Source organism: Salvelinus alpinus, chromosome 23 (assembly GCF_045679555.1).
Source record: "Salvelinus alpinus chromosome 23, SLU_Salpinus.1, whole genome shotgun sequence".
NCBI lineage: Eukaryota > Metazoa > Chordata > Actinopteri > Salmoniformes > Salmonidae > Salvelinus > Salvelinus alpinus.
In genome coordinates, this window is record NC_092108.1 from 1804530 (window position 1) to 1831188 (window position 26659).

Sequence of the window (26659 nt, forward strand, 5' to 3'; positions counted from 1 at the left end):
AACATACCCTGTCTCCTGGATCTAGTCAGGTTTCTCAGAACATACCCTGTCTCCTGTATCTAGTCAGGTTTCTCAGAACATACCCTGTCTCCTGTATCTAGTCAGGTTTCTCAGAACATACCCTGTCTCCTGTATCTAGTCAGGTTTCTCAGAACATACCCTGTCTCCTGTATCTAGTCAGGTTTCTCAGAACATACCCTGTCTCCTGTATCTAGTCAGGTTTCTCAGAACGTACCCTGTCTCCTGTATCTAGTCAGGTTTCTCAGAACATACCCTGTCTCCTGTATCTAGTCAGGTTTCTCAGAACATACCCTGTCTCCTGGATCTAGTCAGGTTTCTCAGAACATACCCTGTCTCCTGGATCTAGTCAGGTTTCTCAGAACATACCCTGTCTCCTGGATCTAGTCAGGTTTCTCAGAACGTACCCTGTCTCCTGTATCTAGTCAGGTTTCTCAGAACATACCCTGTCTCCTGGATCTAGTCAGGTTTCTCAGAACATACCCTGTCTCCTGTATCTAGTCAGGTTTCTCAGAACGTACCCTGTCTCCTGGATCTAGTCAGGTTTCTCAGAACATACCCTGTCTCCTGTATCTAGTCAGGTTTCTCAGAACATACCCTGTCTCCTGGATCTAGTCAGGTTTCTCAGAACATACCCTGTCTCCTGGATCTAGTCAGGTTTCTCAGAACATACCCTGTCTCCTGTATCTAGTCAGGTTTCTCAGAACATACCCTGTCTCCTGGATCTAGTCAGGTTTCTCAGAAAATACCCTGTCTCCTGGATCTAGTCAGGTTTCTTAGAACGTACCCTGTCTCCTGTATCTAGTCAGGTTTCTTAGAACGTACCCTGTCTCCTGTATCTAGTCAGGTTTCTCAGAATATACCCTGTCTCCTGTATCTAGTCAGGTTTCTCAGAACATACCCTGTCTCCTGGATCTAGTCAGATTTCTCAGAACGTACCCTGTCTCCTGGATCTAGTCAGGTTTCTCAGAACATACCCTGTCTCCTGTATCTAGTCAGGTTTCTCAGAACGTACCCTGTCTCCTGGATCTAGTCAGGTTTCTCAGAACATACCCTGTCTCCTGTATCTAGTCAGGTTTCTCAGAACATACCCTGTCTCCTGGATCTAGTCAGGTTTCTCAGAACATACCCTGTCTCCTGGATCTAGTCAGGTTTCTCAGAACATACCCTGTCTCCTGTATCTAGTCAGGTTTCTCAGAACATACCCTGTCTCCTGGATCTAGTCAGGTTTCTCAGAACATACCCTGTCTCCTGGATCTAGTCAGATTTCTCAGAACATACCCTGTCTCCTGGATCTCGTCAGGTTTCTCAGAACATACCCTGTCTCCTGGATCTAGTCAGGTTTCTCAGAACATACCCTGCCTCCTGTATCTAGTCAGGTTTCTCAGAACGTACCCTGTCTCCTGTATCTAGTCAGGTTTCTCAGAATATACCCTGTCTCCTGGATCTAGTCAGGTTTCTCAGAACGTACCCTGTCTCCTGTATCTAGTCAGGTTTCTCAGAACATACCCTGTCTCCTGTATCTAGTCAGGTTTCTCAGAACATACCCTGTCTCCTGGATCTAGTCAGGTTTCTCAGAACATACCCTGTCTCCTGGATCTAGTCAGGTTTCTCAGAATATACCCTGTCTCCTGGATCTAGTCAGGTTTCTCAGAACATACCCTATCTCCTGGATCTAGTCAGGTTTTTCAGAACATACCCTGCCTCCTGTATCTAGTCAGGTTTCTCAGAACGTACCCTGTCTCCTGTATCTAGTCAGGTTTCTCAGAACATACCCTGTCTCCTGGATCTAGTCAGGTTTCTCAGAACATACCCTGTCTCCTGGATCTAGTCAGGTTTCTCAGAACATACCCTATCTCCTGGATCTAGTCAGGTTTCTCAGAACGTACCCTGTCTCCTGGATCTAGTCAGGTTTCTCAGAACATACCCTGTCTCCTGTATCTAGTCAGGTTTCTCAGAACGTACCCTGTCTCCTGGATCTAGTCAGGTTTCTCAGAACATACCCTGTCTCCTGTATCTAGTCAGGTTTCTCAGAACATACCCTATCTCCTGGATCTAGTCAGGTTTCTCAGAACGTACCCTGTCTCCTGGATCTAGTCAGGTTTCTCAGAACATACCCTATCTCCTGGATCTAGTCAGGTTTCTCAGAACGTACCCTGTCTCCTGGATCTAGTCAGGTTTCTCAGAACATACCCTGTCTCCTGTATCTAGTCAGGTTTCTCAGAACGTACCCTGTCTCCTGGGTCTCGTCAGGTTTCTCAGAACATACCCTGTCTCCTGGATCTAGTCAGGTTTCTCAGAATATACCCTGTCTCCTGTATCTAGTCAGGTTTCTCAGAACATACCCTGTCTCCTGTATCTAGTCAGATTTCTCAGAACATACCCTGTCTCCTGTATCTAGTCAGGTTTCTCAGAACATACCCTGTCTCCTGTATCTAGTCAGGTTTCTCAGAACGTACCCTGTCTCCTGGATCTCGTCAGGTTTCTCAGAACATACCCTGTCTCCTGGATCACATCAGGTTTCTCAGAACATACCCTGTCTCCTGGATCTCATCAGGTTTCTCAGAACATACCCTGTCTCCTGGATCTCATCAGGTTTCTCAGAACATACCCTGTCTCCTGGATCTAGTCAGGTTTCTCAGAACATACCCTGTCTCCTGTATCTAGTCAGGTTTCTCAGAACATACCCTGTCTCCTGTATCTAGTCAGGTTTCTCAGAACATACCCTGTCTCCTGGGTCTAGTCAGGTTTCTCAGAACATACCCTGTCTCCTGGATCTAGTCAGGTTTCTCAGAACATACCCTGTCTCCTGGATCTAGTCAGGTTTCTCAGAACATACCCTGTCTCCTGGATCTAGTCAGGTTTCTCAGAATTTACCCTGTCTCCTGGATCTAGTCAGGTTTCTCAGAATATACCCTGTCTCCTGTATCTCGTCAGGTTTCTCAGAACGTACCCTGTCTCCTGGATCTAGTCAGGTTTCTCAGAACATACCCTGTCTCCTGGATCTAGTCAGGTTTCTCAGAACATACCCTGTCACCTGGATCTAGTCAGGTTTCTCAGAACATACCCTGTCTCCTGTATCTCGTCAGGTTTCTCAGAACATACCCTGTCTCCTGGATCTAGTCAGGTATCTCAGAATATACCCTGTCTCCTGTATCTAGTCAGGTTTCTCAGAACATACCCTGTCTCCTGGATCTCGTCAGGTTTCTCAGAACATACCCTGTCTCCTGTATCTAGTCAGGTTTCTCAGAACATACCCTGTCTCCTGGATCTAGTCAGGTTTCTCAGAACATACCCTGTCTCCTGTATCTAGTCAGGTTTCTCAGAACATACCCTGTCTCCTGGATCTATTCAGGTTTCTCAGAACATACCCTGTCTCCTGGATCTAGTCAGGTTTCTCAGAACATACCCTGTCTCCTGGATCTAGTCAGGTTTCTCAGAACGTACCCTGTCTCCTGTATCTAGTCAGGTTTCTCAGAACATACCCTGTCTCCTGGATCTAGTCAGGTTTCTCAGAACATACCCTGTCTCCTGTATCTAGTCAGGTTTCTCAGAACATACCCTGTCTCCTGTATCTAGTCAGGTTTCTCAGAACATACCCTGTCTCCTGTATCTAGTCAGGTTTCTCAGAACATACCCTGTCTCCTGTATCTAGTCAGGTTTCTCAGAACATACCCTGTCTCCTGTATCTAGTCAGGTTTCTCAGAACGTACCCTGTCTCCTGGATCTAGTCAGGTTTCTCAGAACATACCCTGTCTCCTGTATCTAGTCAGGTTTCTCAGAACGTACCCTGTCTCCTGGATCTAGTCAGGTTTCTCAGAACATACCCTGTCTCCTGTATCTAGTCAGGTTTCTCAGAACATACCCTGTCTCCTGGATCTAGTCAGGTTTCTCAGAACATACCCTGTCTCCTGGATCTAGTCAGGTTTCTCAGAACATACCCTGTCTCCTGTATCTAGTCAGGTTTCTCAGAACATACCCTGTCTCCTGGATCTAGTCAGGTTTCTCAGAAAATACCCTGTCTCCTGGATCTAGTCAGGTTTCTTAGAACGTACCCTGTCTCCTGTATCTAGTCAGGTTTCTTAGAACGTACCCTGTCTCCTGTATCTAGTCAGGTTTCTCAGAATATACCCTGTCTCCTGTATCTAGTCAGGTTTCTCAGAACATACCCTGTCTCCTGGATCTAGTCAGGTTTCTCAGAACGTACCCTGTCTCCTGGATCTAGTCAGGTTTCTCAGAACATACCCTGTCTCCTGTATCTAGTCAGGTTTCTCAGAACGTACCCTGTCTCCTGGATCTAGTCAGGTTTCTCAGAACATACCCTGTCTCCTGTATCTAGTCAGGTTTCTCAGAACATACCCTGTCTCCTGGATCTAGTCAGGTTTCTCAGAACATACCCTGTCTCCTGGATCTAGTCAGGTTTCTCAGAACATACCCTGTCTCCTGTATCTTGTCAGGTTTCTCAGAACATACCCTATCTCCTGTATCTAGTCAGGTTTCTCAGAACATACCCTGTCTCCTGGATCTAGTCAGGTTTCTCAGAACATACCCTGTCTCCTGGATCTAGTCAGGTTTCTTAGAACGTACCCTGTCTCCTGTATCTAGTCAGGTTTCTTAGAACGTACCCTGTCTCCTGTATCTAGTCAGGTTTCTCAGAATATACCCTGTCTCCTGTATCTAGTCAGGTTTCTCAGAACATACCCTGTCTCCTGGATCTAGTCAGGTTTCTCAGAACGTACCCTTTCTCCTGGATCTAGTCAGGTTTCTCAGAACGTACCCTGTCTCCTGTATCTAGTCAGGTTTCTCAGAACATACCCTTTCTCCTGAATCTAGTCAGGTTTCTCAGAACATACCCTGTCTCCTGAATCTAGTCAGGTTTCTCAGAACATACCCTGTCTCCTGTATCTAGTCAGGTTTCTTAGAACGTACCCTGTCTCCTGTATCTAGTCAGGTTTCTCAGAACGTACCCTGTCTCCTGGATCTAGTCAGGTTTCTCAGAACATACCCTGTCTCCTGTATCTAGTCAGGTTTCTCAGAACATACCCTGTCTCCTGAATCTAGTCAGGTTTCTCAGAACGTACCCTGTCTCCTGGATCTAGTCAGGTTTCTCAGAACATACCCTGTCTCCTGTATCTAGTCAGGTTTCTCAGAACATACCCTGTCTCCTGTATCTAGTCAGGTTTCTCAGAACGTACCCTGTCTCCTGGATCTAGTCAGGTTTCTCAGAACATACCCTGTCTCCTGTATCTAGTCAGGTTTCTCAGAACGTACCCTGTCTCCTGTATCTAGTCAGGTTTCTCAGAACATACCCTGTCTCCTGGATCTAGTCAGGTTTCTCAGAACATACCCTGTCTCCTGTATCTAGTCAGGTTTCTCAGAACGTACCCTGTCTCCTGTATCTAGTCAGGTTTCTCAGAACATACCCTGTCTCCTGGATCTCGTCAGGTTTCTCAGAACGTACCCTGTCTCCTGGATCTAGTCAGGTTTCTCAGAACATACCCTGTCTCCTGGATCTAGTCAGGTTTCTCAGAACGTACCCTGTCTCCTGTATCTAGTCAGGTTTCTCAGAACGTACCCTGTCTCCTGTATCTAGTCAGGTTTCTCAGAACATACCCTGTCTCCTGTATCTAGTCAGGTTTCTCAGAACATACCCTGTCTCCTGTATCTAGTCAGGTTTCTCAGAACGTACCCTGTCTCCTGTATCTAGTCAGGTTTCTCAGAACATACCCTGTCTCCTGGATCTCCTTTGCAGCCGGGAGCGCCGATGCGTCCGATCTTCCCCTTCTGTCCGTCTGTCCCGTTGCGTCCAGCAAGGCCGGCCACACCCTTCTTCCCCTCAGCTCCGATCTCCCCCTGAAAATACACAGGAATAATCCATAACCTTTCATCTTTCATCTTGACTACCTTCAGTCCAGTGGAGGCTGCTGAGGGGAGGACGGCTCATAATAATGGCTGGAACGGAGAAAGTGGAATGGCATCAACCACCTGGAAACCATGGAAACCATGTGTTTGATGTATTTGATACCATTCCACCTATTCTGCTCCAGCCATTACCATGAGCCCGTCCTCCCCAATTAAGGTGCCACCAACCTCCTGTGCTTCAGTCCCACGATGAGCAGGTCTTATAACCAATTACCAATAGATAATCAATGGATAATAAATATTGACCTCACCTTTTCACCTTTGATACCTATTTCACCCTATAGAAGCACAAGAGAAAAAAGAACCAGTCAGACCTTCAGTATTACTGGTTGAGTCACTACAGATGAAGACATTATTACTAGTAGCCACGTCTTTAGCTTTTCCATACATTATTACCTGTAGTGTATTTAAAGACATTGTTATGGGAAGTGTAGTGTATTTAAAGACATTGTTATGGGAAGTGTAGTGTATTTAAAGACATTGTTATGGGAAGTGTAGTGTATTTAAAGACATTGTTATGGGTAGTGTAGTGTTTTTAAAGACATTGTTATGGGTAGTGTATTTAAAGACATTGTTATAAGGTAGTGTATTTAAAGACATTGTTATGGGTAGTGTAGTGTATTTAAAGACATTGTTATGGGTAGTGTAGTGTTTTTAAAGACATTGTTATGGGTAGTGTATTTAAGACATTATTACTGGTAGTGTATTTAAGACATTATTACTGGTAGTGTATTTAAGACATTATTACTGGTAGTGTATTTAAGACATTATTACTGGTAGTGTATTTAAGACATTATTACTGGTAGTGTATTTAAGACATTATTACTGGTAGTGTATTTAAGACATTATTACTGGTAGTGTATTTAAGACATTATTACTGGTCGTGTGTGTGAATGGGAGGAGCCTGTAGACTTGCCTTGACTCCTGGTTGACCGATGGGACCCTCGATGCCGGGGTCGCCCTGTCTTCCCCTATCGCCTTTAGGTCCGGCGTTGCCGTTGTCTCCTTTAGCTCCCTGTGCACACAACAGAGTCAGAACAAGTGTTTGTGTGTGTGTGTGTGTGTGTGTGTGTGCATTTGTGTGTGTGTGTGTGCGTTTGTGTGCGTGTGTGTGTGTGTGTGTGTGTGTGGTAGAGTCTTGGATCGAGGTCCGATACCCACAGTTTCCCGCGGGTGAGTTGCAAAAATATAAACTGGCGAGTGGAATGAAAACATATTTCAACCCCTGGGGGGGGGGCTCGCGGGTCGGAACAGTGGAATGAAAACATATTTCAACCCCTGGGGGGGCTCGCGGGTCGGAACGGAATGAAAACATATTTCAACCGCTGGGGGGGGGGCTCGCGGGTCGGAACAGTGGAATGAAAACATATTTCAACCCCTGGGGGGGGCTCGCGGGTCGGAACAGTGGAATGAAAACATATTTCAACCCCTGGGGGGGGGCTCGCGGGTCGGAACAGTGGAATGAAAACATATTTCAACACCTGGGGGGGGCTCGCGGGTCGGAACGATGGAATGAAAACATATTTCAACCCCTGGGGGGGGGGCTCGCGGGTCGGAACAGTGGAATGAAAACATATTTCAACCCCTGGGGGGGGCTCGCGGGTCGGAACAGTGGAATGAAAACATATTTCAACCCCTGGGGGGGCTCGCGGGTCGGAACAATGGAATGAAAACATATTTCAACCCCTGGGGGGGGCTCGCGGGTCGGAACAGTGGAATGAAAACATATTTCAACCCCTGGGGGGGGGGGGCTCGCGGGTCGGAACAGTGGAATGAAAACATATTTCAACCCCTGGGGGGGGGGGGCTCGCGGGTCGGAACAGTGGAATGAAAACATATTTCAACCCCTGGGGGGGGGGGGCTCGCGGGTCGGAACAGTGGAATGAAAACATATTTCAACCCCTGGGGGGGCTCGCGGGTCGGAACAGTGGAATGAAAACATATTTCAACCCCTGGGGGGGGGGGGGGCTCGCGGGTCGGAACAGTGGAATGAAAACATATTTCAACCCCTGGGGGGGGCTCGCGGGTTGGAACAGTGGAATGAAAACATATTTCAACCCCTGGGGGGGGCTCGCGGGTCGGAACAGTGGAATGAAAACATATTTCAACCCCTGGGGGGGGGGCTCGCGGGTCGGAACAGTGGAATGAAAACATATTTCAACCCCTGGGGGGGCTCGCGGGTCGGAACAGTGGAATGAAAACATATTTCAACCCCTGGGGGGGGCTCGCGGGTCGGAACAGTGGAATGAAAACATATTTCAACCCCTGGGGGGGCTCGCGGGTCGGAACAGTGGAATGAAAACATATTTCAACCCCTGGGGGGGCTCGCGGGTCGGAACAATGGAATGAAAACATATTTCAACCCCTGGGGGGGCTTGCGGGTCGGAACAATGGAATGAAAACATATTTCAACCCCTGGGGGGGCTCGCGGGTCGGAACAGTGGAATGAAAACATATTTCAACCCCTGGGGGGGGGCTCGCGGGTCGGAACAATGGAATGAAAACATATTTCAACCCCTGGGGGGGGGCTCGCGGGTCGGAACAGTGGAATGAAAACATATTTCAACCCCTGGGGGGGCTCGCGGGTCGGAACAATGGAATGAAAACATATTTCAACCCCTGGGGGGGGGGGGCTCGCGGGTCGGAACAGTGGAATGAAAACATATTTCAACCCCTGGGGGGGGCTCGCGGGTCGGAACAGTGGAATGAAAACATATTTCAACCCCTGGGGGGGGGGGCTCGCGGGTCGGAACAATGGAATGAAAACATATTTCAACCCCTGGGGGGGGGGGCTCGCGGGTCGGAACAGTGGAATGAAAACATATTTCAACCCCTGGGGGGGGGGCTCGCGGGTCGGAACAGTGGAATGAAAACATATTTCAACCCCTGGGGGGGGCTCGCGGGTCAGAACAATTACATATTTCAACCCCTGGGGGGCTCGCGGGTCAGAAACATTTTAAATCAAGATAATAGACTTTTCACAAACCCAGTAGCTTGTTGTGTTGCATTGTGTTAAGAATTCCACTGTGAGCAGCGAGGCAGACATCACCTAGGCAACCAGCCACGCAGCGAGGCAGACATCACCTAGGGACCTGGCCATTACTTGTGCGGTTCTGATTTGTCCACGCATAGAGCGTATGTTCCCTCTCCTCACGTAAGAATATGACACGTTGACAAGTTTACATTCCCTGGATAGCCTGGCTTAAGTGAAAATGTCTAACGCAGACCTACCCAGAGAAACAAACAGGAAGGTTATGATCAGGAACTAGGCTAACCATGTTGGAAACAGGTGCTGCGGGATTTAAATCCCCACTTTGGAAGGACAACAACACGGTAGATGGATACACAGCCTTCACAAAGTGCAACCAGGTAGGCCTATTGTTTTCAATAAGTCAGTTAATTATCACTTAATTATTACATTAATTCAGGCTTTCGTTCATTACGCAGGTAAACTGGTGCGGCTGGTAAAAGTTTGAGTGGCCTACTAAATAAATTACCTATTTTTTGCTGAAATCAGCGGATGTGGTGGATTGAGACCATAATATCTCCAGTTTAAACTGACGGATTCTGATTGGGATTTTTTATTATGTTACTTAGATTGACGCACCGGTGCGTCAATAGACTCTTAAGGATGTATTACATCCGTTCGTTATACCATAGTCAGGCTATATGAATTGACTCTTAGTCAGGCTATATGAATTGACTCTTAGTCAGGCTATATGAATTGACTCTTAGTCAGGCTATATGAATTGACTCTTAGTCAGGCTATATGAATTGACTCTTAGTCAGGCTATATGAATTGACTCTTAGTCAGGCTATATGAATTGACTCTTAGTCAGACTATATGAATTGACTCTTAGTCAGGCTATATGAATTGACTCTTAGTCAGGCTATATGAATTGACTCTTAGTCAGGCTATATGAATTGACTCTTAGTCAGGCTATATGAATTGACTCTTAGTCAGGCTATATGAATTGACTCTTAGTCAGGGCTATATGAATTGTAAACCAGTATGCCTGGTAAAAATTTGAGTTGCCTATTCTTCCATATTCCATTTTGGGACTAATTTATTTAAGTTGAATTAGGCCTAAACTATTTGATGATCTCAACAATATGTGTAATATGTGGAAACAATATATTCAAAGGTATTGTTTTGTGTCGGCTATAGGCTTTCATTAGCTAGGAAGGCTAATTACAAGGATCTTTTTTTTCCCTCTCAAAGTGATTTGAGAGACGCATCGCAATATGAAAATAAAAATATATCGTTCTTAATTCATGGAATGGTTTCCTTTTCTATAAATGTTGAATAGACATGCAGACAAATTAATTCATACAGGGAGTAGCCTAAAAGCCTAGTACTCTGGAGTCATAAAAACTATTCAATAAATTGATGTTATTTCGCAGGTAACGGACCGGCTCTCGGAAACAATTCTATGTGGGTGGGTCGGGCTGCAGAGAAAATGATGTCCTGATGTCGGATATTGGGTGGGGCTCGGAATTGATGTGGCCAGCGTGTGGAGTCTATAAAAAACGGACCCGTCCAGGACTCTAGAGAGTACCTTCTGTCCTCGGTGTCCTTCAGGACCAGGAGGTCCATCTGTCTCCAGACACTTCACCTTGTAGCACTGAGAGAGACCACATGTATGGAATACAGGTATCAATATCAACATCTAGTGCATCTGTTATCATAGTATATAATAGTATATAATCATATATAATAGTATATAATAATATATAATAGTATGTAACCATATATAAGATTATATAAAAGTATATAAGAGTATATACTCATATATAATCATTTATATAATAGCATATAATCATATATAATAGTATATAATAGTATATAATATAATATAATAGTATATAATAGTATATAATCATATATAATAGTATATAATAGTATATAATCATATATAATAGTATATAATCATATATAATAGTATATAGTAGTATATAATAGTATAAAATAGTATTTAATAGTCATATCTAATCAAGTAGAATAGTATATAACAGTATATAATCATATATAATAGTATATAATAGTATATAATCATATATAATAGTATATAATAGTATATCATAGTATATCATAGTATGTAATCATATATAATAGTATATACTAGTATATAATAGTATATAATCATATCTAATCAAGTAGAATAGTATATAATAGTATATAATAGTATATAATCATATATAATAGTATATAATCATATATAATAGTATATAATAGTATATAATCATATCTAATCAAGTAGAATAGGTTATAATAGTATATAATAGTATATAACAGTATATAATAGTATATACTAGTATCTAATCAAGTAGAATGGGTATAATAGTATATAATACTATATACTAGTATATAATAGTATATAATCAAGTAGAATAGGGTATAATAGTATATAATAGTATATAATAGTATATAATCAAGTAGAATAGGGTATAATAGTATATAATAGTATATAATCAAGTAGAATAGGTTATAATAGTATATAATAGTATATACTCATACAGAATAGTAGAATAGGGTATACTAGTATATAATAGTATATAATCAAGTAGAATAGGGTATACTAGTATATAATAGTATATAATCAAGTAGAATAGGGTATTGTAGGGTGCTTGTATGGTAACATTGTGCATTTCTCTCTTCAGTCTCACCTCCTGATAGGCCAGATGGGTCTGGAAAAAGGAAAACAAAAAATATTTTACTTAAACATGAAAAATGTTTATTGAATATGATCATCACAGTGTGTGTTACCATGGTATTGATGATGAGGTCTATAATGTCCAGCTGTATAACAGTATGTTAGTGTGTGTTACTGTGTTAGTGTGTGAACATGTTAGCGTGTGGGTGTGTGTTTGTGTGTGTGTGTTTGTGTGTGTGTGTGTGTGTGTTAGTGTGTGTGTTACCATGGTCTTGATGATGCGGTCTATAGTGTCCAGCTGTATAACAGGCTTGTTGCCACTGAGGTCGACAGCCAGGAAGTCTTTTCTGTAGACGTTGGCCGGAGAGTTAGCGATCTCCCTCAGACCCGTCTCGTCCACGTTCTTCGTTGCCGCGACCACAAACATTCTGATGCCCTCGTCGCGCGCTCTCTCCGCCGTCACCTTCACCCCGCCACACGGGTTTCCTGTCACGTGACCGTCGGTAATGACGACAGCGAATCGCAGCGCTCCGGGGTTAGAGGGCGAACGTGACATTTCCTGTGTCATGTTAGCGAGGGCGCAGTCGATGTAGGTTCCCTTACCCAGGTACCGGATATTCCTCAAACCCTGAAAAAAAAAAAACATCAACAACACAGCCATAACAACAACACAGGCATAACAACAACACAGCCATAACAACACCAGGTCCCTCTAACCAGGTACTATATACCCCTGAAACAACACCAGGTCCCTCTAACCAGGTACTATATACCCCTGAAACAACACCAGGTCTCTCTAACCAGGTACTATATACCCCTGAAACAACACCAGGTCTCTCTAACCAGGTACTATATACCCCTGAAACAACACCAGGTCTCTCTAACCAGGTACTATATACCCCTGAAACAACACCAGGTCTCTCTAACCAGGTACTATATACCCCTGAAACAACACCAGGTCTCTCTAACCAGGTACTATATACCCCTGAAACAACACCAGGTCCCTCTAACCAGGTACTATATACCCCTGAAACAACACCAGGTCTCTCTAACCAGGTACTATATACCCCTGAAACAACACCAGGTCCCTCTAACCAGGTACTATATACCCCTGAAACAACACCAGGTCTCTCTAACCAGGTACTATATACCCCTGAAACAACACCAGGTCTCTCTAACCAGGTACAATATACCCCTGAAACAACACCAGGTCTCTCTAACCAGGTACTATATACCCCTGAAACAACACCAGGTCCCTCTAACCAGGTACTATATACCCCTGAAACAACACCAGGTCCCTCTAACCAGGTACTATATACCCCTGAAACAACACCAGGTCTCTCTAACCAGGTACTATATACCCCTGAAACAACACCAGGTCTCTCTAACCAGGTACTATATACCCCTGAAACAACACCAGGTCTCTCTAACCAGGTACTATATACCCCTGAAACAACACCAGGTCTCTCTAACCAGGTACTATATACCCCTGAAACAACACCAGGTCTCTCTAACCAGGTACTATATACCCCTGAAACAACACCAGGTCTCTCTAACCAGGTACTATATACCCCTGAAACAACACCAGGTCCCTCTAACCAGGTACTATATACCCCTGAAACAACACCAGGTCTCTCTAACCAGGTACTATATACCCCTGAAACAACACCAGGTCCCTCTAACCAGGTACTATATACCCCTGAAACAACACCAGGTCCCTCTAACCAGGTACTATATACCCCTGAAACAACACCAGGTCCCTCTAACCAGGTACTATATACCCCTGAAACAACACCAGGTCCCTCTAACCAGGTACTATATACCCCTGAAACAACACCAGGTCCCTCTAACCAGGTACTATATACCCCTGAAACAACACCAGGTCCCTCTAACCAGGTACTATATACCCCTGAAACAACACCAGGTCCCTCTAACCAGGTACTATATACCCCTGAAACAACACCAGGTCTCTCTAACCAGGTACTATATACCCCTGAAACAACACCAGGTCTCTCTAACCAGGTACTATATACCCCTGAAACAACACCAGGTCCCTCTAACCAGGTACCATATACCCCTGAAACAACACCAGGTCCCTCTAACCAGGTACTATATACCCCTGAAACAACACCAGGTCCCTCTAACCAGGTACTATATACCCCTGAAACAACACCAGGTCCCTCTAACCAGGTACTATATACCCCTGAAACAACACCAGGTCTCTCTAACCAGGTACTATATACCCCTGAAACAACACCAGGTCTCTCTAACCAGGTACTATATACCCCTGAAACAACACCAGGTCCCTCTAACCAGGTACTATATACCCCTGAAACAACACCAGGTCCCTCTAACCAGGTACTATATACCCCTGAAACAACACCAGGTCTCTCTAACCAGGTACTATATACCCCTGAAACAACACCAGGTCCCTCTAACCAGGTACTATATACCCCTGAAACAACACCAGGTCCCTCTAACCAGGTACTAAACAACAACAAAAGTGGATGTTGTGCTCATGTAGGTTCAACCTGTATGAAACTGTCTTTAATGTAGTGCTCCATGCAGGGTGTGAATTCCTACATTTAATGAAAACCAAAACAATGTACAGCATAAGAGCAATCAATCTAACCTTAACCCAATCAATCTAACCTTAACCCAATCAATCTAACCCTAACCCAATCAATCTAACCTTAACCCAATCTAACCCTAACCCAATCTAACCCTAACCCAATCAAACTAAACCTAACCCAATCTAACCTTAACCCAATCTAACCCTAACCCAATTGAACCCTAACCCAATCTAACTCTAACCCAATCTAATCCTAACCCAGTCTAACCCTAACCAAATCAGTCTAACCCTAACCCAATCTAACCCTAACCCAATCTAACTCTAACCCAATCTAATCCTAACCCAATCTAACCCTAACCCAATCAATCTAACCCTAACCCAATCTAACCCTAACCCAATGTAACCCTAACCCTAACCCAATCTCACCCTAACCAAATCTAACTCTAACCCTAACCTAATCTAACCCTAACCCAATCTAAGCCTAATCCTAACCCAATCTAACCCTAACCCTAACCCAATCTAACCCTAACCCAATCAATCTAACCCTAACCCAATCTAACGCTAACCCAAAAAATCTAACCCTAACCCAATCTAACCCTAACCCAATCTAACCCTAACCCAATCTAACCCTAACCCTAATCCAATCTAAACCTAACCCAATCTAACCCTAACCCAATCTAACCCTAACCCAATCTAACCCTAACCCAATCTAACCCTAACCCAATCAGTCTAATCTTAACCCAATCCAATCCAATCTAACCCTAACCCAATCTAACCCTAATCCAATCAGTCTAACCCTAACCCAATCAATCTAACCCGAACCCAATCTAACCCTAACCCAATCAATCTAAACCTAACCCAATCTAACCCGAACCCAATCAATCTAACCCTAACCCAATCTAACCCTAACCCAAACAGTCTAACCCTAACCCAATCTAACCCTAACCAAATTTAACCCTAACCCTAATCCAATCTAACCCTAACCCAATCTAACCTTAACCCAATCAGTCTAACCCTAACCCAATCAATCTAACCCTAACCCAATCAATCTAATCCTAACCCAATCTAACCCTAACCCAATCTAACTCTAACCCAATCTAACCATAACCATTATCCAATCTAACCCTAACCCAATCTAACCCTAACCCAATCTAATCCTAACCCTAACCCAATCTAACCCTAACCTAATCTAACCCTAACCCTATCAATCTAACCCTAACCCAATCAATCTAACCCTAACCCAATCTAACCCTAACCCTAACCCTAACCCAATCTAACCCTAACCCAGTCTAACCCTAACCCAATCAATCTAACCCTAACCCAATCAATCTAACCCTAACGCTAACCCAATCTAACCCTAACCAAATCAATCCAACCGTAACCCAATCTAACCCTAACCCTAACCCAATCAATCTAACCCTAACCCAATCTAACCCTAACCCAATCTAACCCTAATCCAATCAGTCTAACCCTAACCCAATCAGTCTAACCTTAACCCAATCAGTCTAACACTAACCCAATCCAACCCTAACTCAATCAGTCTAACCTTAACCCAATCAATCTAACCCTAACCCAATCTAACCCTAACCCAATCTAACCCTAACCCAATTAGTCTAACCCCAACCCAATCTAACCCTAACCCAATCAATCTAATCCTAACCCAATCTAACCCTAACCCAATCAGTCTAACCCTAACCCAATCAGTCTAACCCTAACCCAATCAGTCTAACCCTAACCCAATCTAACCCTAACCCAATCAATCTAATCCTAACCCAATCTAACACTAACCCAATCAGTCTAACCCTAACCCAATCAGTCTAACCCTAACCCAATCTAACCCTAACCCAATCAGTCTAACCCTAACCCAATCAGTCTAACACTAACCCAATAAATCTAACCCTAACCCAATCTAACCCTAACCCAATCTAACCCTAACCCAATCAGTCTAATCTTAACCCAATCCAACCCAATCTAACCCTAACCCAATCTAACCCTAATCCAATCAGTCTAACCCTAACCCAATCAATCTAACCCGAACCCAATCTAACCCTAACCCAATCAATCTAAACCTAACCCAATCTAACCCGAACCCAATCAATCTAACCCTAACCCAATCTAACCCTATCCCAAACAGTCTAACCCTAACCCAATCAATCTAACCCTAACCCAATCAATCTGATCCTAACCCAATCTAACCCTAACCCAATCTAACCCTAACCCAATCTAACCATAACCATTATCCAATCTAACCCTAACCCAATCTAACCCTAACCCAATCTAATCCTAACCCTAACCCAATCTAACCCTAACCCAATCTAACCCTAACCCTATCAATCTAACCCTAACCCAATCAATCTAACCCTAACCCAATCTAACCCTAACCCAATCTAACCCTAGCCCAATCTAACCCTAACCCAATCTAACCCTAACCCAATCTAACCCTAACCCAATCAGTCTAACCCTAACCCAATCAATCTAACCCTAACCCAATCAATCTAATCCTAACCCAATCTAACCCTAACCCAATCTAACTCTAACCCAATCTAACCATAACCATTATCCAATCTAACCCTAACCCAATCTAACCCTAACCCAATCTAATCCTAACCCTAACCCAATCTAACCCTAACCTAATCTAACCCTAACCCTATCAATCTAACCCTAACCCAATCAATCTAACCCTAACCTAATCTAACCCTAACCCTATCAATCTAACCCTAACCCAATCAATCTAACCCTAACCCAATCTAACCCTAACCCTAACCCAATCTAACCCTAACCCAATCTAACCCTAACCCAATCTAACCCTAACCCAATCAATCTAACCCTAACCCAATCAATCTAACCCTAACGCTAACCCAATCTAACCCTAACCAAATCAATCCAACCGTAACCCAATCTAACCCTAACCCTAACCCAATCAATCTAACCCTAACCCAATCTAACCCTAACCCAATCTAACCCTAATTCAATCAGTCTAACCCTAACCCAATCAGTCTAACCTTAACCCAATCAGTCTAACACTAACCCAATCCAACCCTAACTCAATCAGTCTAACCTTAACCCAATCAATCTAACCCTAACCCAATCTAACCCTAACCCAATCTAACCCTAACCCAATCTAACCCAATCAGTCTAACCCCAACCCAATCTAACCCTACCCCAATCAATCTAATCCTAACCCAATCTAACCCTAACCCAATCAGTCTAACCCTAACCCAATCAGTCTAACCCTAACCCAATCAGTCTAACCCTAACCCAATCAGTCTAACACTAACCCAATACATCTAACCCTAACCCAATCTAACCCTAACCCAATCTAACCCTAACCCAATCAGTCTAATCTTAACCCAATCCAACCCAATCTAACCCTAACCCAATCTAACCCTAATCAAATCAGTCTAACCCTAACCCAATCAGTCTAACCCTAACCCAATCTAACCCTAACCCAATCAATCTAATCCTAACCCAATCTAACACTAACCCAATCAGTCTAACCCTAACCCAATCAGTCTAACCCTAACCCAATCTAACCCTAACCCAATCAGTCTAACCCTAACCCAATCAGTCTAACACTAACCCAATAAATCTAACCCTAACCCAATCTAACCCTAACCCAATCTAACCCTAACCCAATCAGTCTAATCTTAACCCAATCCAACCCAATCTAACCCTAACCCAATCTAACCCTAATCCAATCAGTCTAACCCTAACCCAATCAATCTAACCCGAACCCAATCTAACCCTAACCCAATCAATCTAAACCTAACCCAATCTAACCCGAACCCAATCAATCTAACCCTAACCCAATCTAACACTAATCCAATCAGTCTAACCCTAACCCAATCAGTCTAACCCTAACCCAATCTAACCCTAACCCAATCAGTCTAACCCAATCTAACCCTAACCCAATCAGTCTAACCCTAACCCAATCAATCTAACCCTAACCCAATCTAACCCTAACCCAATCAGTCTAACCCAATCTAACCCTAACCCAATCAGTCTAACCCAATCTAACCCTAACCCAATCTAACCCTAACCCAATAAGTCTAATCTTAACCCAATCCAACCCAATCTAACCCTAACCCAATCTAACCCTAATCCAATCAGTCTAACCCTAACCCGATCAATCTAACCCGAACCCAATCTAACCCTAACCCAATCAATCTAAACCTAACCCAATCTAACCCGAACCCAATCAATCTAACCCTAACCCAATCTAACCCTATCCCAAACAGTCTAACCCTAACCCCATCTAACCATAACCAACTCTAACCCTAACCCTAATCCAATCTAACCCTAACCCAATCTAACCCTAACACAATCAGTCTAACCCTAACCCAATCAATCTAACCCTAACCCAATCAATCTAATCCTAACCCAATCTAACCCTAACCCAATCTAACCCTAACCCAATCTAACCCTAACCCAATCTAACCATAACCATTATCCAATCTAACCCTAACCCAATCTAACCCTAACCCAATCTAATCCTAACCCTAACCCAATCTAACCCTAACCCAATCTAACCCTAACCCAATCAATCTAACCCTAACCCAATCTAACCCTAACCCTAACCCAATCTAACCCTAACCCAATCTAACCCTAACCCAATCTAACCCTAACCCAATCTAACCCTAACCCAATCAGTCTAACCCTAACCCAATCAATCTAACCCTAACCCAATCAATCTAATCCTAACCCAATCTAACCCTAACCCAATCTAACTCTAACCCAATCTAACCATAACCATTATCCAATCTAACCCTAACCCAATCTAACCCTAACCCAATCTAATCCTAACCCTAACCCAATCTAACCCTAACCTAATCTAACCCTAACCCTATCAATCTAACCCTAACCCAATCAATCTAACCCTAACCTAATCTAACCCTAACCCTATCAATCTAACCCTAACCCAATCAATCTAACCCTAACCCAATCTAACCCTAACCCTAACCCAATCTAACCCTAACCCAATCTAACCCTAACCCAATCTAACCCTAACCCAATCAATCTAACCCTAACCCAATCAATCTAACCCTAACGCTAACCCAATCTAACCCTAACCAAATCAATCCAACCGTAACCCAATCTAACCCTAACCCTAACCCAATCAATCTAACCCTAACCCAATCTAACCCTAACCCAATCTAACCCTAATCCAATCAGTCTAACCCTAACCCAATCAGTCTAACCTTAACCCAATCAGTCTAACACTAACCCAATCCAACCCTAACTCAATCAGTCTAACCTTAACCCAATCAATCTAACCCTAACCCAATCTAACCCTAACCCAATCTAACCCTAACCCAATCTAACCCTAACCCAATCAGTCTAACCCCAACCCAATCTAACCCTACCCCAATCAATCTAATCCTAACCCAATCTAACCCTAACCCAATCAGTCTAACCCTAACCCAATCAGTCTAACCCTAACCCAATCAGTCTAACCCTAACCCAATCAGTCTAACACTAACCCAATAAATCTAACCCTAACCCAATCTAACCCTAACCCAATCTAACCCTAACCCAATCAGTCTAATCTTAACCCAATCCAACCCAATCTAACCCTAACCCAATCTAACCCTAATCAAATCAGTCTAACCCTAACCCAATCAGTCTAACCCTAACCCAATCTAACCCTAACCCAATCAATCTAATCCTAACCCAATCTAACACTAACCCAATCAGTCTAACCCTAACCCAATCAGTCTAACCCTAACCCAATCTAACCCTAACCCAATCAGTCTAACCCTAACCCAATCAGTCTAACACTAACCCAATAAATCTAACCCTAACCCAATCTAACCCTAACCCAATCTAACCCTAACCCAATCAGTCTAATCTTAACCCAATCCAACCCAATCTAACCCTAACCCAATCTAACCCTAATCCAATCAGTCTAACCCTAACCCAATCAATCTAACCCGAACCCAATCTAACCCTAACCCAATCAATCTAAACCTAACCCAATCTAACCCGAACCCAATCAATCTAACCCTAACCCAATCTAACACTAATCCAATCAGTCTAACCCTAACCCAATCAGTCTAACCCTAACCCAATCTAACCCTAACCCAATCAGTCTAACCCAATCTAACCCTAACCCAATCAGTCTAACCCTAACCCAATCAATCTAACCCTAACCCAATCTAACCCTAACCCAATCAGTCTAACCCAATCTAACCCTAACCCAATCAGTCTAACCCAATCTAACCCTAACCCAATCTAACCCTAACCCAATCAGTCTAATCTTAACCCAATCCAACCCAATCTAACCCTAACCCAATCTAACCCTAATCCAATCAGTCTAACCCTAACCCGATCAATCTAACCCGAACCCAATCTAACCCTAACCCAATCAATCTAAACCTAACCCAATCTAACCCGAACCCAATCAATCTAACCCTAACCCAATCTAACCCTATCCCAAACAGTCTAACCCTAACCCCATCTAACCATAACCAACTCTAACCCTAACCCTAATCCAATCTAACCCTAACCCAATCTAACCCTAACCCAATCAGTCTAACCCTAACCCAATCAATCTAACCCTAACCCAATCAATCTAATCCTAACCCAATCTAACCCTAACCCAATCTAACCCTAACCCAATCTAACCCTAACCCAATCTAACCATAACCATTATCCAATCTAACCCTAACCCAATCTAACCCTAACCCAATCTAATCCTAACCCTAACCCAATCTAACCCTAACCCAATCTAACCCTAACCCAATCAATCTAACCCTAACCCAATCTAACCCTAACCCTAACCCAATCTAACCCTAACCCAATCTAACCCTAACCCAATCTAACCCTAACCCAATCTAACCCTAACCCAATCAGTCTAACCCTAACCCAATCAATCTAACCCTAACCCAATCAATCTAATCCTAACCCAATCTAACCCTAACCCAATCTAACTCTAACCCAATCTAACCATAACCATTATCCAATCTAACCCTAACCCAATCTAACCCTAACCCAATCTAATCCTAACCCTAACCCAATCTAACCCTAACCTAATCTAACCCTAACCCTATCAATCTAACCCTAACCCAATCAATCTAACCCTAACCTAATCTAACCCTAACCCTATCAATCTAACCCTAACCCAATCAATCTAACCCTAACCCAATCTAACCCTAACCCTAACCCTAACCCAATCTAACCCTAACCCAATCTAACCCTAACCCAATCTAACCCTAACCCAATCAATCTAACCCTAACCCAATCAATCTAACCCTAACACTAACCCAATCTAACCCTAACCAAATCAATCCAACCGTAACCCAATCTAACCCTAACCCTAACCCAATCAATCTAACCCTAACCCAATCTAACCCTAACCCAATCTAACCCTAATCCAATCAGTCTAACCCTAACCCAATCAGTCTAACCTTAACCCAATCAGTCTAACACTAACCCAATCCAACCCTAACTCAATCAGTCTAACCTTAACCCAATCAATCTAACCCTAACCCAATCTAACCCTAACCCAATCTAACCCTAACCCAATCTAACCCTAACCCAATCAGTCTAACCCCAACCCAATCTAACCCTACCCCAATCAGTCTAACACTAACCCAATAAATCTAACCCTAACCCAATCTAACCCTAACCCAATCTAACCCTAACCCAATCAGTCTAATCTTAACCCAATCCAACCCAATCTAACCCTAACCCAATCTAACCCTAATCAAATCAGTCTAACCCTAACCCAATCAGTCTAACCCTAACCCAATCTAACCCTAACCCAATCAATCTAATCCTAACCCAATCTAACACTAACCCAATCAGTCTAACCCTAACCCAATCAGTCTAACCCTAACCCAATCTAACCCTAACCCAATCAGTCTAACCCTAACCCAATCAGTCTAACACTAACCCAATAAATCTAACCCTAACCCAATCTAACCCTAACCCAATCTAACCCTAACCCAATCAGTCTAATCTTAACCCAATCCAACCCAATCTAACCCTAACCCAATCTAACCCTAATCCAATCAGTCTAACCCTAACCCAATCAATCTAACCCGAACCCAATCTAACCCTAACCCAATCAATCTAAACCTAACCCAATCTAACCCGAACCCAATCAATCTAACCCTAACCCAATCTAACCCTAACCCAAACAGTCTAACCCTAACCCCATCTAACCCTAACCAACTCTAACCCTAACCCTAATCCAATCTAACCCTAACCCAATCTAACCCTAACCCAATCCGTCTAACCCTAACCCAATCAATCTAACCCTAACCCAATCAATCTAATCCTAACCCAATCTAACCCTAACCCAATCTAACCCTAACCCAATCTAACCATAACCATTATCCAATCTAACCCTAACCCAATCTTACCCTAACCCAATCTAATCCTAACCCTAACCCAATCTAACCCTAACCCAATCTAACCCTAACCCAATCTAACCATAACCATTATCCAATCTAACCCTAACCCAATCTAACCCTAACCCAATCTAACCATAACCATTATCCAATCTAACCCTAACCCAATCTTACCCTAACCCAATCTAATCCTAACCCTAACCCAATCTAACCCTAACCCAATCTAACCCTAACCCTATCAATCTAACCCTAACCCAATCAATCTAACCCTAACCCAATCTAACCCTAACCCAATCAGTCTAATCTTAACCCAATCCAACCCAATCTAACCCTAACCCAATCTAACCCTAATCCAATCAGTCTAACCCTAACCCGATCAATCTAACCCGAACCCAATCTAACCCTAACCCAATCAATCTAAACCTAACCCAATCTAACCCGAACCCAATCAATCTAACCCTAACCCAATCTAACCCTATCCCAAACAGTCTAACCCTAACCCCATCTAACCATAACCAACTCTAACCCTAACCCTAATCCAATCTAACCCTAACCCAATCTAACCCTAACCCAATCAGTCTAACCCTAACCCAATCAATCTAACCCTAACCCAATCAATCTAATCCTAACCCAATCTAACCCTAACCCAATCTAACCCTAACCCAATCTAACCCTAACCCAATCTAACCATAACCATTATCCAATCTAACCCTAACCCAATCTAACCCTAACCCAATCTAATCCTAACCCTAACCCAATCTAACCCTAACCCAATCTAACCCTAACCCAATCAATCTAACCCTAACCCAATCTAACCCTAACCCTAACCCAATCTAACCCTAACCCAATCTAACCCTAACCCAATCTAACCCTAACCCAATCTAACCCTAACCCAATCAGTCTAACCCTAACCCAATCAATCTAACCCTAACCCAATCAATCTAATCCTAACCCAATCTAACCCTAACCCAATCTAACTCTAACCCAATCTAACCATAACCATTATCCAATCTAACCCTAACCCAATCTAACCCTAACCCAATCTAATCCTAACCCTAACCCAATCTAACCCTAACCTAATCTAACCCTAACCCTATCAATCTAACCCTAACCCAATCAATCTAACCCTAACCTAATCTAACCCTAACCCTATCAATCTAACCCTAACCCAATCAATCTAACCCTAACCCAATCTAACCCTAACCCTAACCCTAACCCAATCTAACCCTAACCCAATCTAACCCTAACCCAATCTAACCCTAACCCAATCAATCTAACCCTAACCCAATCAATCTAACCCTAACACTAACCCAATCTAACCCTAACCAAATCAATCCAACCGTAACCCAATCTAACCCTAACCCTAACCCAATCAATCTAACCCTAACCCAATCTAACCCTAACCCAATCTAACCCTAATCCAATCAGTCTAACCCTAACCCAATCAGTCTAACCTTAACCCAATCAGTCTAACACTAACCCAATCCAACCCTAACTCAATCAGTCTAACCTTAACCCAATCAATCTAACCCTAACCCAATCTAACCCTAACCCAATCTAACCCTAACCCAATCTAACCCTAACCCAATCAGTCTAACCCCAACCCAATCTAACCCTACCCCAATCAGTCTAACACTAACCCAATAAATCTAACCCTAACCCAATCTAACCCTAACCCAATCTAACCCTAACCCAATCAGTCTAATCTTAACCCAATCCAACCCAATCTAACCCTAACCCAATCTAACCCTAATCAAATCAGTCTAACCCTAACCCAATCAGTCTAACCCTAACCCAATCTAACCCTAACCCAATCAATCTAATCCTAACCCAATCTAACACTAACCCAATCAGTCTAACCCTAACCCAATCAGTCTAACCCTAACCCAATCTAACCCTAACCCAATCAGTCTAACCCTAACCCAATCAGTCTAACACTAACCCAATAAATCTAACCCTAACCCAATCTAACCCTAACCCAATCTAACCCTAACCCAATCAGTCTAATCTTAACCCAATCCAACCCAATCTAACCCTAACCCAATCTAACCCTAATCCAATCAGTCTAACCCTAACCCAATCAATCTAACCCGAACCCAATCTAACCCTAACCCAATCAATCTAAACCTAACCCAATCTAACCCGAACCCAATCAATCTAACCCTAACCCAATCTAACCCTAACCCAAACAGTCTAACCCTAACCCCATCTAACCCTAACCAACTCTAACCCTAACCCTAATCCAATCTAACCCTAACCCAATCTAACCCTAACCCAATCCGTCTAACCCTAACCCAATCAATCTAACCCTAACCCAATCAATCTAATCCTAACCCAATCTAACCCTAACCCAATCTAACCCTAACCCAATCTAACCATAACCATTATCCAATCTAACCCTAACCCAATCTTACCCTAACCCAATCTAATCCTAACCCTAACCCAATCTAACCCTAACCCAATCTAACCCTAACCCAATCTAACCATAACCATTATCCAATCTAACCCTAACCCAATCTAACCCTAACCCAATCTAACCATAACCATTATCCAATCTAACCCTAACCCAATCTTACCCTAACCCAATCTAATCCTAACCCTAACCCAATCTAACCCTAACCCAATCTAACCCTAACCCTATCAATCTAACCCTAACCCAATCAATCTAACCCTAACCCAATCTAACCCTAACCCTAACCCAATCTAACCCTAACCCAATCTAACCCTAACCCAATCTAACCCTAACCCAATCAATCTAACCCTAACCCAATCAATCTAACCCTAACGCTAACCCAATCTAACCCTAACCCTATCAATCTAACCCTAACCCAATCAATCTAACCCTAACCCAATCTAACCCTAACCCTAACCCAATCTAACCCTAACCCAATCTAACCCTAACCCAATCTAACCCTAACCCTAACCCAATCAATCTAACCCTAACCCAATCTAACCCTAACCCAATCTAACCATAATCCAATCAGTCTAACCCTAACCCAATCAGTCTAACACTAACCCAATCCAACCCTAACTCAATCAGTCTAACCCTAACCCAATCAATCTAACCCTAACCCAATCTAACCCTAACCCAATCTAACCCTAATCCAATCAGTCTAACCCTAACCCAATCTAACCCTAACCCAATCAATCTAACCCCAACCCAATCTAACCCTAACCCAATCAATCTAATCCTAACCCAATCTAACCCTAACCCAATCTAACCCTAACCCAATCTAACCATAACCATTATCCAATCTAACCCTAACCCAATCTTACCCTAACCCAATCTAATCCTAACCCTAACCCAATCTAACCCTAACCCAATCTAACCCTAACCCTATCAATCTAACCCTAACCCAATCAATCTAACCCTAACCCAATCTAACCCTAACCCTAACCCAATCTAACCCTAACCCAATCTAACCCTAACCCAATCTAACCCTAACCCAATCAATCTAACCCTAACCCAATCAATCTAACCCTAACGCTAACCCAATCTAACCCTAACCCTATCAATCTAACCCTAACCCAATCAATCTAACCCTAACCCAATCTAACCCTAACCCTAACCCAATCTAACCCTAACCCAATCTAACCCTAACCCAATCTAACCCTAACCCTAACCCAATCAATCTAACCCTAACCCAATCTAACCCTAACCCAATCTAACCATAATCCAATCAGTCTAACCCTAACCCAATCAGTCTAACACTAACCCAATCCAACCCTAACTCAATCAGTCTAACCCTAACCCAATCAATCTAACCCTAACCCAATCTAACCCTAACCCAATCTAACCCTAATCCAATCAGTCTAACCCTAACCCAATCTAACCCTAACCCAATCAATCTAACCCCAACCCAATCTAACCCTAACCCAATCAATCTAATCCTAACCCAATCTAACCCTAATCAAATCAATCTAACCCCAACCCAATCTAACCCTAACCCAATCAATCTAATCCCAACCCAATCTAACCCTAATCAAATCAGTCTAACCCTAACCCAATCAGTCTAACCCTAACCCAATCAATCTAACCCTAACCCAATCTAACCCTAACCCAATCAATCTAATCCTAACCCAATCTAACCCTAACCCAATCTAACCCTAATCAAATCAGTCTAACCCTAACCCAATCT

General features: G+C 43.2%; 1 protein-coding gene across 2 annotated transcripts in view; it reads right to left on the bottom strand.

The window, feature by feature from the left end:
• The window catches only part of LOC139550048 (collagen alpha-2(VI) chain-like), a 127598-nt gene that overhangs the window by 68795 nt on the left and 32144 nt on the right, over positions 1-26659 (bottom strand). For both annotated transcript variants that reach the window (XM_071360629.1, XM_071360630.1), the window contains exons 5-10: positions 11860-12222; positions 11608-11628; positions 10500-10565; positions 6857-6955; positions 6192-6218; positions 5746-5871 (exon numbers count right to left, since the gene is read on the bottom strand). In XM_071360629.1, coding sequence (XP_071216730.1) covers positions 5746-5871; positions 6192-6218; positions 6857-6955; positions 10500-10565; positions 11608-11628; positions 11860-12222 — 702 coding nt within the window. The remainder of the gene's footprint in view (positions 1-5745; positions 5872-6191; positions 6219-6856; positions 6956-10499; positions 10566-11607; positions 11629-11859; positions 12223-26659) is intronic.